This window comes from Choloepus didactylus, chromosome 5, assembly GCF_015220235.1.
Source record: "Choloepus didactylus isolate mChoDid1 chromosome 5, mChoDid1.pri, whole genome shotgun sequence".
NCBI classification, from domain to species: domain Eukaryota; kingdom Metazoa; phylum Chordata; class Mammalia; order Pilosa; family Megalonychidae; genus Choloepus; species Choloepus didactylus.
In genome coordinates, this window is record NC_051311.1 from 86,574,470 (window position 1) to 86,589,506 (window position 15,037).

The window sequence follows — 15,037 nt, forward strand, 5'->3', positions numbered from 1 at the left end:
TTTAAAGGTGCAGTCAACAGGACTATTAAGAGTGTGAAAGAAGGGGAGGAGCCAAGGACTCCAAGGTTTGGCCTGAACTGTCACTACCAGTTGGAGAAAAAGAGCAGGCTCAGTCTGCTCCTGTCTGGTTTAAAATGCCTTGATCGAGTTGTTGAGTAGGCAGTTGACTATCCAAGTTTGCTATTCAGGGGAAAGGTCTGGGCTGCAGATATAAATGTGAAAGTCATCAGCTATGAGACTAGAGATCCCAGCAAATTAGAGTAGATTGAAAGGAGAAGAACTCCAAGGGCTTAGCCCTGAAGAACTACAACACATTATTAGAAATATTATATTTCTCATTCATCTTTGTATCTATAATTCATGGCATGGTTCCTGGCACACAGTAGACAATTGATTATATAAATACCGATATTTGACATAAGTATATGACAAAATTTTAGTAGATATAAAAGGGTATGCACTGAAATGTAAGTTTTCCTTCCACCCTATAAGTTTTCCTTCAACACGAATGTTATGATTGTGTATCCTCTAAGAGTTAATACATGTACATTAAAGCCTAAATATATGTGTATATGTCATAGTAAACCATTTTTCTTTCACCCAAGTGTCATATCCAGCACACACTCTTCTATACCCTGCTTGATTTCGTCTAACAATATATTTTAGAAATCATTCCGTGTCATTATATATGGATTACTCCCATTCATTTTACAGCTGCGGAGTATTCCATTATGTGGATGTACCATAATTTATTTAATCAGTGTCCTATTGTTGGACATTTAAGTTGTTTTCAATGAGGTTGTTTTAATTGCAAACAATGCTGCAATGTGGATTATTTTTCATGTGTATTTTAGCATATGCATGAGCATATTTATCCAGAGTAAATTGCTAGAAATACAATTTTTCTATTGAATGGCATGTGATAAAATATTGTTAGATGTTCCCAAAATGTCCTCTACAGAAATTGTACCAATCTATACTTCCCACAAAGTAAGAAAATGCCTGTTTCCCTCTGTCATAGTCAATATGGTATGTTAAACTTTTTGATCTTTGTCAAACTAAATGGAAAATGGCATCTCACTGTATCTAATTTAATCTCTTCTGTGAAAAAAATTGACTATCTTTTCATATATTTAAACTTTCCTAGGGATACATGGTTCACATCTAAACAGTTTAATGTAACTAAACTCAGTATACTAGAGAAAGAATACCAAATATTAGGTGTTTGTGAGTATTGGGGATGATGCTGCTACTAAGAAATCAGAATATTTTAATGGGATCGGATCAGAGCCTGATAATTTGGTGATTGCATGGAAGGTGAGCTATGATGCTTTCAACTTTCCTCAGTTTATTTCAGAGTGAAAAAAAATGTTGTTTTAAAACAATAAACAATTCATGTTTGTCTATTCTTGTTAGATTACCCTCTTAATTCCCCTAGCAACCCAGCCTCCTGGGTAACTGAATTCACTGTTTTGGGTTTGTGTGTGTGTGTGTGTGTGTTGGCCAGAATTCATCATTGAATATGAAGATGCAATGCATGATGTAGGGCTGTGGCACCACCAAACTGAAGTTTCGGGAACCCAGACCACAGCCCAGCTGAAACTGTCTCCTTACGTGAACTATTCCTTTCGAGTGGTGGCAGAGAACAGCATCGGTAGGAGCTTGCCCAGTGAGGCATCTGAACAGTATTTGACTAAAGCAGCAGGTAAAGCAAGCTTCTGGAATATGAAATAAAATAGAAAAGTTTTCCACAATTTGAAAAAGAACAAAACTTATACATATGCGGCTGCTTACCTTGTAGAACCAGAAAAAAATCCCACCGCTGTGGAAGGACTCGGATCAGAGCCTGATAATTTGGTGATTACATGGAAGGTGAGCTATGATGCTTTCAACTTTACTCAGTATATTTTAGAGTGGAAAAAATAAATGTAGTTTTAAAACAATATCTGCTTTGAAATCCCATTTCACCCATTTTTTTAGGAAAAAAATATGTTACATATCTTTATATATTTAAGAGTCAGTATTATGTGGTAGTTCAGTCTCTGGAGCCACAATGCATGGATGCAAATCCCAGCTCTGCCACTCCCTCGCTGTGTGATTTTAAGCAAATTGTTTAACATTTCTGTTACCCATCTGTATAACGGGAATAATAATAGAACCCACCATGTAAAATTACAGGTGTTAATACATATGAGCACCTAGAACAGTGCTGGCACATACATGAACTCAGTATTATCATCATGGTGGAGAACCATCTGGAGGGCATGCACCAAACTATTCCCAGTAGGTCCCTTTTGTTTTGGTTTGATTTGGTTTTCCTTATCTGTATTGTCTAGATTATGAAAATAAATGTATATTTACCTGTGTAACTTTAAAAATTATTTTGGATACGTACATACATACATACTGATTGCATACATATATATGCATAATTATATACATGTGGAAACAGGATAGAATAACAGGCCAGCCATTATTTTAAAATAAATAGATAAAGAGTTCACAAGTTCAGTTTCCAAGTAAAATAGACAATGATGTGCTATCACACATCATATATAAAGGAATTATATATATAATATATCAAAATATATCCTATATAATATACATATAAAATATATATGAAGAAAACTATACAACTGAAATGTTTTAAGAATCATGGACCCTTGGTTATGGAGCCAGAATTTGGGAGGCTTATGTGGTATTTACTGTTTCAAGATAGTAATTTGCATCCTTTGAAATGCTGATTACAAAACAAACTTTGAGTCTCACCACAAATGTAAAAAGATAAAAGCTCCCTGGAGAAAAGTGTTAATAGCTTGTATTTTAGTGTTTCCATGTTCACTTTCTTTAGATCTGAGTGTTGAATTTGCTGTTCTTAGTAAAACATTGTGCAGGGGATCTTTCTATAAGCTCTGGTATTCGGCTTTTCTTCTAGCCCTTGAATGGTTTCGAATGTAATGGGCCAGGTCTTCAGTACAAAGTTAGCTGGCGCCAGAAGGATGGTGATGATGAATGGACATCTGTGGTCGTGGCAAATGTATCCAAATATATTGTCTCAGGCACACCGACTTTTGTACCTTACCTGATAAAAGTACAGGCCTTGAATGACATGGGGTTTGCTCCAGAGCCAGCTGTAGTCATGGGACATTCCGGCGAAGACCGTAAGTGAATGATGCTGTTTCGTTTCTACCATCAGGGAAAACCAAGTTTATCCCCAAGCAAAACAGACTTGCCAAGGCACATACCAAGGCCATTTCCAAGGGTGCTTAGGTTGGGAGAGAAAGAGGTAATGATTATCTGGTTTTAATAGCTCTGAATTTAAACAGCCTGCTATGTAAGAAAGAGGGGTTCAGAAACTTAAATGCAATTACTTAAAATATATGTTGTTCTCAGAAAGTCAAAAGAACAGATACCCAAAAAAATCTACTCTCCACCCCTGATAATCCATAGAATTGGGCTGGGTGTGCCTCAAGCCAAAGGTGTCAGAGATAGTGACATTTTTGCATGAAATTCAAAATGGCATTGATACTCCTCCCCCTACCCTGTCCTCTGCCTAGTCCCGATGGTGGCTCCTGGGAATGTGCGTGTCAGTGTGGTGAACAGCACCTTAGCCGAGGTGCACTGGGACCCAGTGCCTCTGAAGAGTATCCGAGGACACCTGCAAGGCTATCGGGCAAGTGAAGGGAGACTTCTTGTTCTTTCCTTACTAACCGGGCATCAGGCACTCAGCATGAGGTTGGAGAGTTCTTTGCTTTATAGTCTCAGGCAGGGCCACATCTAAAGGAGCCCACTAATGTTGAATCAAAATCTCAATATATCCAAAGTGGAAAAAAAAATGTTTCCTCCGTATTTCCCACAGATGATCTAATATTCTACCAATTAAAGAATTAGCATGTGTAGCAAATAGTGTAAACTAATTTTTAAAGAACTAGAATAAGACAAATTGCACTTAGATTTAAAGCAACACTGACCACATATGTTGAACACAAAATTATCCTGAAAATAATTTAGATTTTTTTAAATAACTGCGATTACACTTCAAGATCATGTATATCCTAACTGGGTCGAGTTTATGAACATCAGTTATCTTTTTTTGGGGGGAGCACAGAGAGACTGATGCACAGAGATTTCAATTGGTTGACAAAGAACTGTTTATGCACACAGAAAAAGTCATTACTTTGATTTGTTAACCCTGATTCCTAGAGGTCACTTTTTTCCACTGCATCATGTTCCATTTTTTTTCCCCTAGCATTGCCAGATTTTCTTGAAAATATCTTTGATATTCTAAGAAGAATTTTAGGGAACTTTACAATTCTGGATTAGTAACCAAAGCTTACCAACACTTTGCTTACCAAGTAAATCTCTTCAAAAACCATACTGCAATTTAATATAAGAGCATATTATTCTAAATTAAGTTATGCAGTTTGGCCTAGTGGAAAAGCCCTAGAGTGGAAGTGAAGGGTCCACTGTGGCTCTTGATTGTCCTATGGACTTTGGCAAGGCATTCAGCAATTCCATAGGAATAATTGTATTGCCTCATTGTGGTTGTTAGGATTAAACCAAATGAAATATTGTATATGAAGTTGTATTAACTCTGGAAAATTATGTAAATATTGGGTGGTAATTTTTATCATTAGAATATTTGCTACTAGTCAGAGACACTTAAAGCCTTTCATTTTCATCCATTTGTCTCATGTTCCGGAGGGAATGGAAGGGTCTTACGCTGTATCACTTATTTCACTTATACTCTTCCTCCAAAACAGTATAGCCTAATTTGTCACGTAGTCTTAATTTAATTTTATTTACTATATATGCTCCTACATTATCTCTTGCTTCAAAATCAATATACTTTGGGTTTGCCAGTAATTTTCTTGTAAAATGCACCAAGGGAATGTTCTGGATAAGACAACAGAACTTTAATTTTGTAAGTGCGATGAATCCTGTTTGCTCCTTTGTACATCACTGACATTTATTCTTGCTGATTCAGATTTACTACTGGAAGGCACAGAGTTCATCTAAAAGAAACAGACGGCACATTGAGAAAAAGATCCTCACCTTCCAAGGCAGCAAGACTCATGGCATGTTGCCAGGGCTGGAGCCTTTTAGCCACTATGCAGTGAACGTCCGAGTGGTCAATGGAAAAGGGGAGGGTCCAGCCAGCCCGGACAGAGTCTTTAATACTCCAGAAGGAGGTATGGGATGGACAAATCTCTGAGATCCCAGGAGCATATGGCACAGCCTGGGTGGGCTCTACATGACAGAAGGGTCTCCCAATAAAGTATATTCTGGAAATCAAATGTGATCTCCCCATAGATGAACACAGCACACACAGAGCTAAGAAAATGTCTCATGTGTGGCCTAAGGTGTACATGGAAGACTTCAGAACACAAAAGCTGTCCTAAAATCCTCTCTCCCTTGACTTAAAATTCTTCTCTACACTTACACTTCCTGACCTGGAGAAAATTATATAAACTCTATACCTCATTACCATCATCTGAAAAGTGTGAGAACTAAATGTGATAACCAAACAAAAATACCTGGAAAAGAAACTATTTTCTATAACGTGTAGTTCACTTCTATAGCTCTTTTCTCAGAGCATCTTCATATTTTATTCTGAAGTTGAGCTGAATTAGGTTGGAAGTCCTGACAAAACAGGTGGGGAAGAGAAGGGAAAAATCATTGCAAGTATGGGCCACTGACAGGGGTAGGATCCGAGGTACACTGTTGTAGGAGTGGGGTAGGAAGAGTTTGGGCACAGGGACACAGGGAACTTGAGTGAGTGAGAGAAGGTGCCATATGGTAAGAAAGATAAAGATTTGAAATGGCATTTAAATGGGCTTTACCTATTTTAAACTTTGCATCAGCACAGCCATGAAAAAGAGCCAGATAACTTCTATGGATTCCTTAGATATTTTTGAGAAGAACAGCTCAGAGACACACCCTGCTCTGGCTCCTGGTTAAAGGGCCCATGATGTTGGCAGCTGAGTCATGCTGTGTCCCAACTTCCATCCCATTACAACCGTTGCCCCTGGTCTTCCTGCTTCTTTGGAGAATCAGGGCTCCTTCTGCTCGAGGCTTTTACTAGCATGACCCCACACTGGTCCTTTAGGTATCATAGAAGAGATTACCAGAATATTGAAGGATAAAAATGAGAGGAATGTGTGTTTCTGAACACATAAAGGTAGAAAACAGCATGGGTTTTTTAGGAAACTGCATGTATATATGGCTGGAAATGATGAGAAAAGAGAGGAGGGTCAGATGGGGAGGATCCCTATCATGGATGGTCCTGAATGATGTGGATGTTAACCTGCAGGCCAAGGCTCATGATCTGGGGACTGTAGTCTCCTAGGGGGTCAATGAAAAGCCTTCAGAAGCTTCATGAATTCCCTAAAATTGTTTACAAAATAAGTGTGCATTTTTCTGGGGAGAGTTCATGCCTGTCATCAGATATTTTATGATCCCCCCCAAATTAAGGACCACTACTTGGGATGAGAAAGATTAGAAAGGTTTATTCTACTATGTATTGTTTTGCACCTTCTATCTGCCATGCACTCTTCTAAGCCCAGGTCTTTGCCCATCAAGGGCTTGAAATGGGGCAATGGCAGAGAGGAGGGAATGGACATGGGTGAGATTAAGGAGGTGGAATTGACAGGATTTAGTGTCCAGGAAATGGTGGAAATGAGGCAGAAGGAGAAGTTGAGGTTGACTTTCTGATTTCTGGCTACAGTGATAGGATGGACAGTGGTGCCATGTATAAGTTTAGGGAAGAGGTAAATTGGTGGAGGTGGGGGGGGGACCATCACGAGGGAGAGCTGCCACCATCCATTGTCCTCATGAGAAAGTAAATAAAAGAAGACTGGGCATGTTTCCTCTGGAAATTTGCCAGCCTCTGCCATAGAGAACCTGATGCCTCTTAGGCCTTCCCCAGGGTCAGAGCTGTGCCAGCATCAGGGGCTTTTGTCCATCACGGCCGGATCCTGAGCAGCTGTCAGCACTCAACATTAGAACAACTCCGCACCTGGGCGGGCTGGCCCCTGCCCAACGCCCAGCAGGCAGAGTGTTCTGGCTGTTTGGAAGACACTTGGTTTGTTGGTGAAAACAGTCCTTAATGGCCCAGAACACAGCTGCATCCACTCAAAGGTCTGGTTAAAATAGTTTCTCTTGGTGACTACTTTCTTTAATAAGACACTACTGGTAAAACAAAAATATTTGGTTTGGGTCCATATGAAAGCAGTCTCTGTATTTTGAGAGGATGATTTATAATGAATTTAAATGGAAATGCAGAGAAAAAAGAGGAAGAGAATGGCTGAATGGATACAGTGCAGGTTTGTATTACTCTATTTTTAGCTGAATGAGAACAAGAATGAGTTACAGAAACAAAAATCATGGGGAATTGTGTGAATATGGTAAAAATATGTCATTTTAACACATTTTGAAACACTCAAAAGGCTTTGTGTTGACTGTATGTTCCTATTATAAGTCCCTAGTGCTCCATCCTCTTTGAAGATTGTTAATCCAACACTTGACTCTCTCACTTTGGAATGGGATCTACCGAGCCACCCAAATGGCATTTTGACTGAGTACACCTTAAAATATCAGCCAAGTAAGTTAATTGGGAGGAGGGGAATGGGAAACAGTTAAAAAAAGAAAAAAATCTTAAAATCAAGCTGGTCATTTCTTTGTGTATATAAATGCCTTCAAGTGTTATTCCAGAAGGTACTTCAAATTTTGTCATTTAAAGAAAAATGATTTGTCCTATATGCTATTGAAAATTAAGTAATCTTTAGAATAAACAGAACTTGGAGGGTGGGGTTATGGTGGGTGCTATTGTTGGATCAAGTAGGCAGTATCTGTAACTAGAAAATGGTAAGAAAAGTTCCGTTGGCACACGGCCTCTGAAAATAAGGTTTGAAGTTAATTAACCTGCAAATACAGAATGATAAGAATGATATAATGATTCAACTATAGAATTCCCCTAACATATAAGCCAATGGAGAAAATATTTCCCTTTGTTATGCCATGTTATAGGAACCATAAAAGATTATCATTTAGTTATGTCAGTCAAAGAGTGAATAGGATTATAAAAGCCAGTGTAATCCATGTTTGATGTTTTGGGTTGACACATTTAGTTTTAATTACATTCCTATAGCAATTAATTGTGAATGCACTTGTTTGTTATTTCTTCTTTAAAGTTAACAGCACACATGAATTAGGACCTCTGGTAGAATTGAAAATTCCTGCCAACAAGACACGTTGGACTTTAAAAAATTTAAATTTCAGCACTCGATATAAATTTTATTTCTATGCAAAAACATCAGCAGGATCTGGAAGTCAAATAACAGAGGAAGCTGTAACAACTGTGGATGAAGGTAAGATGGGTATGTATAAAATCCATATAATTATAAGAGTCATTAAGCAAAAACTTTTAAGTTAAATTTAAGTTACACTTCCTCTTTCCTTCTTATCGTGGAGTATCCATATACCAATTAAATAAAACATTTATTTGTAATTTCTCATTTGCATATGTTATAAAGCCAATTATTTAATTCCTGTTGGATTAACTATTTGATATTTCCAGTCCATGTGAAACTTTTAAAGTTATATTAAAATATTGGAGTGAGAAAGGGAAATTACAATATTTTGCCACACTTGAATTCAAAGTTCAAGGCAATGGGGTTTTTTAATCTACAATTTTATATATGTACAGGCATACACATATGTATGCATACATAGAATTTGCATGTACATGCACACTTAGATACACATACCTAACTAAACATAAATATATTTAGTTTTCCTTCTAGTCCTGATTTCTGGAAAATAATTTGCTAATCCACATATTGATTTAGGTTTTCTAGCAAGGAAAGCAGAACAGCTAGTTATTAAATAATGTGTTGGTTTTGTGTTTGAGCAAGGGCCTTTGTATTTCAGTATATCATCTGGTACATAGAAAGCAAACTAGCCTCATTAAAGGACCTAGAAAAGCAATTAATACTTCCTTTCATACTCTTAAAAATCATTAGGAAAATTTTAGATTCAATGAAAATGATCAAAAATGTTGTAAAAGATTTTCTGTTTCTGCATGTCTCTAACTTGTAGAATTACTTATTCATTTGATTATCTTCCGTGGCATAAGAAATTGACATTTCTTCCCCAAAATTGGTTTGAAATATCCTAAGCCTTCTTAGATAATAGACAAGCATGAATAATGTACCTTAAGTAATGTGTGGATTTGACGACTACGTAAGTTTGGGAACGCCAACATATCTTTGTCTCCCGTACCTGATGTGGCAAACATCATTTCTCTCGCATGCTTTAGCAGTTTAATAAGTGTTTTTATATCACTATACATGCTTGTAGGTATGTAACATCTAACTATATAGTATCCTATTTCTGTTTCCCTTCATTAAAGCTGGTATTCTTCCACCTGATGTAGGTGCAGGCAAAGGTAAAATAATTCATCTGCATGACTTTATACATGTGTGAAATTTACAATGTTAAATATGGGGAAGTGCAGCATGGGTGAAAAAGAGAAAATAAAATATGCTTTAAACACCAAACAAAAGATAATAAAATGAGAAGATCTTGGCAGATCCTGGCTTTAAAATTGATTCTTAGTCTTTTTTTTTTTTACAAATAAAAAACCACATGTAGAATTCTCCCAAAAAATTTCACTCAAGACTTACCTCTGGTACAAATCCTAATGTTAGCTTTTAATAATATGATTGTGGCCGCATCAGACAGGACCAAAATTGTGAATTTGTCACAGATCCTGGGTATGCCCATGCCATGAATTAGGGGTTCAGAAATATTTGTCTTGTGATAAAAACATCCTGTGAGAAATCAGATCAACCAAGCTTCCCATTCTAATCCAATTTAGCTGCACTCCTCATAGACACAGTGTACACTCTGCTGGCATTACATTACACTGTTCATTTGGAATTTCAATTTAACAATACCCTCCAACTCGCCTGGAACTAAAACTCTCCCAGCCGGGATTCCTGCAACAAGCGAGTCTTCCAGCCAGCCTGTATGCTCTGCTCAATTATGTTATTCCATCCTATCTTCACCAAACTGCTCAAATCTCCTCCTTCTGGGTTATAGCCAACAGTTACTTTTGCCCTCCTTTATTTTTCATAGCTCTCTGGGTGAAAAGATTTGTTGGGAAAACAGTCCTTGAATAAATTTCAATATGTCTTCTATCTGTGGCAATCCTACAGTCTTTGATGTTTGGCTCTCAGTTGACCAGTCAGCTCTTTGGGGTGCAATAGAGTCCCCACCACAAGGCACGATTTTTACATGGAGTACCTGGATTCAATGGTTTTCTTGGGCTTAGATGGACAAATACAAACAGTAATGAAGGAAATACAATTAGGAATGAAATACAAATAGGAATGAAGGAAAGAAAAAAAGACAAAGAGAAATAAGTGTTTTACCCTAAATTAATCAAATATTCTGAGATTAGGCCTGATGCGTTTCTTCCATTTTCTTAGAAATATACTCTTATGCAGAGCCCTGGTAAATTACACGATGCAGATCACATATATTTTGGAGTGACTGAATAAGGTCTGTAGCCATTTTCAGTACAATTATTATATATTTGTTTTTAGACTTGAGGATAAAGTTGTTAAAATTCAAAATGTCCACAATATTTTAGAAAGTTGTAAACTTTTCTTTTATATATATGCGTCTTTCCTGGAATAATTAGATATAAATTAAAATCCTTGGTTATTTTACAGTTATTCACCCTGTGCTCCACTCATATCCTTTAATTGAAGCATTCCAGTAAAAGTGTGGCCTGTTTTCATATCGCAGTAAACACATCACCGTGGCTATGCCTAGGAGATGGTTACAGAGTAATCATGCTGCTGTGACACAAATCCAGTCTCTTCCATTGATTTTTCACTTTAGAAGAGAATATACATTCCACTGGAGAAAACATCAACCTCTCTCCACCCCAACCCATTTTTAATGAGTTAAAACTAAAAGAAATCTTTATTAAAATAGTATTGGTTTTACCATGTAATGTTCCTAAACTGTATTGTGAATTATGATTACAAAAATGAGCAAAAATGGAGTGTTTGAAGGTTCTTTAAGCCCCCAATGTTAAAATCTGATGGATTTCAGATAAGAAAGAAAATAGTGTTTAAATAAGGAAAAAGATGAAATATGACCTTATTTTCTATATTGTTTCTTTAATAGTGCAGCAGTAATTAAACATTGCTTTTATAAAATGATGACATTTGACCAAGGTAAGACTTCAAACTGCTCAAGAATAATTTGTTATTCTGGGTTTCCTTCCTTGAAAATATTGCTTTTTCCATCTAAGAATGAATTGTATCCTCTTCTCTATTTCTTTCCTCCAAGCAAAGTTTAGATGCTCTATGAGAGAGAAAAATAATTCTCCACAGTTCTTTCAAATTTTAACATTTTTATATATCTTTTATATTTTAATTTAAAACAGCAAGAAAGGTAATAAATTAGAGATGAATTATTGTAAGAAAATATTATGATAACCTTAGTCATGAAGCATTAGTCTCTAATATGATTTTAATTTACATCTAATTGAAGAAGGGAAAAGAGATGCACCCAAATATATAATTACAAAGGGATTATTTAAACCATGCAGTAGAAGCCAGGTTAATTCAATTAACTTATTAAGCCATACTAATCCTCTTACTTACCATTCTCCTCAATATATTTATATTGAATATGGACATGCTCTGGAGATCTTCAGGAGCCATTTATTTTGATCCAGTCACTTGTTTGGTTAGAGCCCTCCATATTTGTGTAAGAATCATAGTTGTTTGGCTGTATTTGTTGAAAATCTGTCACTTTAAGTTATTTCAGGCTCTGGGATTCTGGGAAAATTGTCACTAGAAATGTGAAAGCATCTATAAAAATGAACAAAAAGCATGTAGATAATGGATTTTAAATATGTTCCCTAGCATTTTACTCTCTCGCCCTTGGAACCAACCATCAGAACACTGGGGGTAACTAGTTGCAGTGAGGAATGCAGAGAATGGGGAGAAACTAGGGAGAATAGGAAGAAACTAAATGGCTAGACAGGAGCTGAATCTGGATTCCTGACCAAATTAGCAGCCTGCTGTGGTCAACCTGACCACAATGTGACTGAGCAGAGGAAGGCACTAAGGAGCCAGTCATGTATCCCTGTGGTTGTGCTCCTACTATATTATTATATCCAGTGGTGGGTCCATTGCTATGTTTGATAAAGAAGCAAGGAAAAGTTTAAGAACCAGTAAACCAAGATTAAAGTTCAGAAGTTTATTTGGCCTAAAGAAAAAGAAAAAGGAGGAGTAAGGTGGAATAAAACTGCATAGTCAGTTCAGTGGGTTCAACAGCATTGTTTATCTGGCAGGTAAAATACACCTGCCTTAGATCTTGCCTTTGATGTGCTAAAAATCTGGCAGAAAAGACCAGCACATAAAAAGAGTAATAGGTGCTAAACTAGTAATATGACCATAATGCAATCAGAACATAGAGGAGGATCAGGAAATGCTTCCTCATGAAAGTTATTGAACTGGACCTTGAAGGACAAATGGAATTTGTGTCAGGGTGGTGGGGGAAGGGGTGTGAATTCCTGGCAAAGGGGCATAAGCAAAGGCATGGGGTTTGAAACCCTACAGGATGATTGGGTTTTACCCAGCAGTTTAATTTGGCTGAATTGTGGAGAGCAACAGGAAAAAAGAAGAACCTAAGATGAGACTGAAGAGGTTGGTGGAACCAGATGTGAACAACTTTCAAGGGCCATGAGTGCCTTACTCAGGAATTTGGGTTTGCTTATGGCCAGAGGAAAGCTGTCCAAGTTTTAAGCAGGGAAATGACAGGATCAGATTTGTAGTTCAGAAAGGTAAAAATAAAACTACACTGATGGCTACTGACAGAGAAAGTCTTAAAAGAGAGACTGGTTGCAGAGTGCTGGCAAAAGTCCAGACAAGAGCTGACACCAGTGGTTCCCTTGTCTCGGTAGATATTTGTTCAGTGAGTGAGAAAGTGGATGAATGGGCTCTAAAAGGAAGGAGAATTAGAATTTATGATCAAAGTGGTCAAACAGCATAATCTCAGGATATCAGGATATCTTCTCTGGTTGTCTTTAAGAATAAGCCAAATGTTCTTCTATTGGAAGTATTTTGCAAAGTTTCTGCCTTGGACATCTACCATAATTACTCCAGGATAAAGTCTTCATTTCCATGATCCAAAATTTTTTACCTGGGCTCTTGCCACTAATGTTTAACACATGTATATGTATTTACAGCCTCTGTTGATTGATCATATTCCTGTCATTATCTATTCTATTAAGAGGAAAATCTCAGAAAACTAAAATGAATTAGGTCCACAGAAGAACTCTGCATAATTCAATAATCAGTTTTACTCTCTGCTCTTTCCCAGTGGTCTAGCGTGGAGGGCCACACAGTATACATGTGATGCCGAATTATATTTCAGTGGTCAAGTGTATCATTTAACTTCTTTAATATACTTTTCTTTTTGATCCTAAGAAATGCTACTTCATTACATTTATTTCAGTAGAGGCATTTTGCTTCTAAAATAGACTATTTTGGAATTTAATTTTAGAATCTGAGTAAATGCATTGCACTTTCTGGTTTACTCTTCCAGGACATTTTCTCTGGGATAACAAAATGATCTTTTCAATTATTTTTAATTACTCAGGTTAATATATCTGTAAATATGTCATTTTTTAGTTTAGGCTGTTGAGGTAGGACTGACAGAATTTTCAGCCTCAGATAAACATTTTTTAATGACTTTAGATGTCTTTAGTCAATAGCAGGCATCATAGAGTCTCCATAGTTTGATGTTCTAAGAAGCTACTTAGGTTGCACTGGGACTTTTCAGAACATGGTAAATGAGCACTAAGCAGGTAAGATTTCTTGCTCTCTGCAATGTGACAAGTGAAATCATTCTTATTCCTTTTATTTCTTCTTTATTCTCTTCTGATAAAGCATGTTTGGCAATTCATTCTGCACCTTCTCTTCCAGTTAACCATCTGGCATTCTCCAAAGCGGGAGTTCCTCACCTGGGGTCCGTGAACTCCCCAGAGTCAGATTCTCAATGAAGTCAGGTCAAAAACAGGTCAAAAGCCACTATTCTAAGGAGCACTCTTTCTCACTCTAACATAAATTCTTTAAAGACCCACAATGATATGACAAACAGAATTGAAAAGCAGCCACATTATTTTGGGTTTTACCTTACAATCTCTGATACTCTGTGACCGCTATCTCCTGCATTGTTCAACAATCCCCCTCCCTGCCAAATATCAGTAAATGAAGACTGATATTTCCTGGGACCATATGTACTGAATGATAATTAATGTTATTTGGGACTCATATAATAGAATTCATACATTTTAATATCATACATCATTATTTAAGATTATTAATTTATTTCCTAATGCCATAATTTAATAAATGAAAAACTTTCTGTAATGGAAGTGAAATATGAGGGAACCCTACATTTAAGCGGTAAATTCCAATTTAATTTTATTTTCAAAATTTCAGAACATTTAATCTTATTTTATATTTGTGTGTATGGTGCTACAATTTGGTTGTTTCTTTGTTTCATTTTTCTATTGTATATTTAGTTTGAGCAGTAAGTCCCAGGATCAGCAATCTTACTGCTGCAGCTGCTGAGACCTATGCCAATATCAGCTGGGAATATGAGGGACCAGGGCATGTGAAACTTTTATGTTGAATATGGTGTAGCAGGCAGTAGGTAACAACTTCATTACCTGATTTTTAATTTGGAAGATATGTTTCAAGAAATTAAGAACATTTTTAAGTGTTTACTGTGTAATATCTTGAAAAATATCTTGACCCAATTAAATGAATCAGATTTACCTAAAAAAAATTTTAGTGACTCATCAGCTGTATAGTTTATATATAACTAGGAATCCCCTTTTGCCTGTTATTAAAAACAAGAGACATCATAAATTCCATTGCATATGTTATTTTCATATCATGGTACTTAAAACTAGCTTTAAAACTCACTGCATGTAAGAAAC

General features: G+C 36.6%; 1 protein-coding gene across 1 annotated transcript in view; it reads left to right on the forward strand.

Moving 5' to 3' along the window:
• The window catches only part of NRCAM (neuronal cell adhesion molecule), a 297,084-nt gene that overhangs the window by 264,520 nt on the left and 17,527 nt on the right, over nt 1-15,037 (forward strand). The window contains 8 exon segments of the mRNA XM_037836376.1: nt 1,508-1,705; nt 1,802-1,872; nt 2,936-3,161; nt 3,558-3,673; nt 4,988-5,192; nt 7,481-7,603; nt 8,193-8,369; nt 9,413-9,448. Of these exon segments, the coding sequence (XP_037692304.1) occupies nt 1,508-1,705; nt 1,802-1,872; nt 2,936-3,161; nt 3,558-3,673; nt 4,988-5,192; nt 7,481-7,603; nt 8,193-8,369; nt 9,413-9,448 (1,152 nt within the window).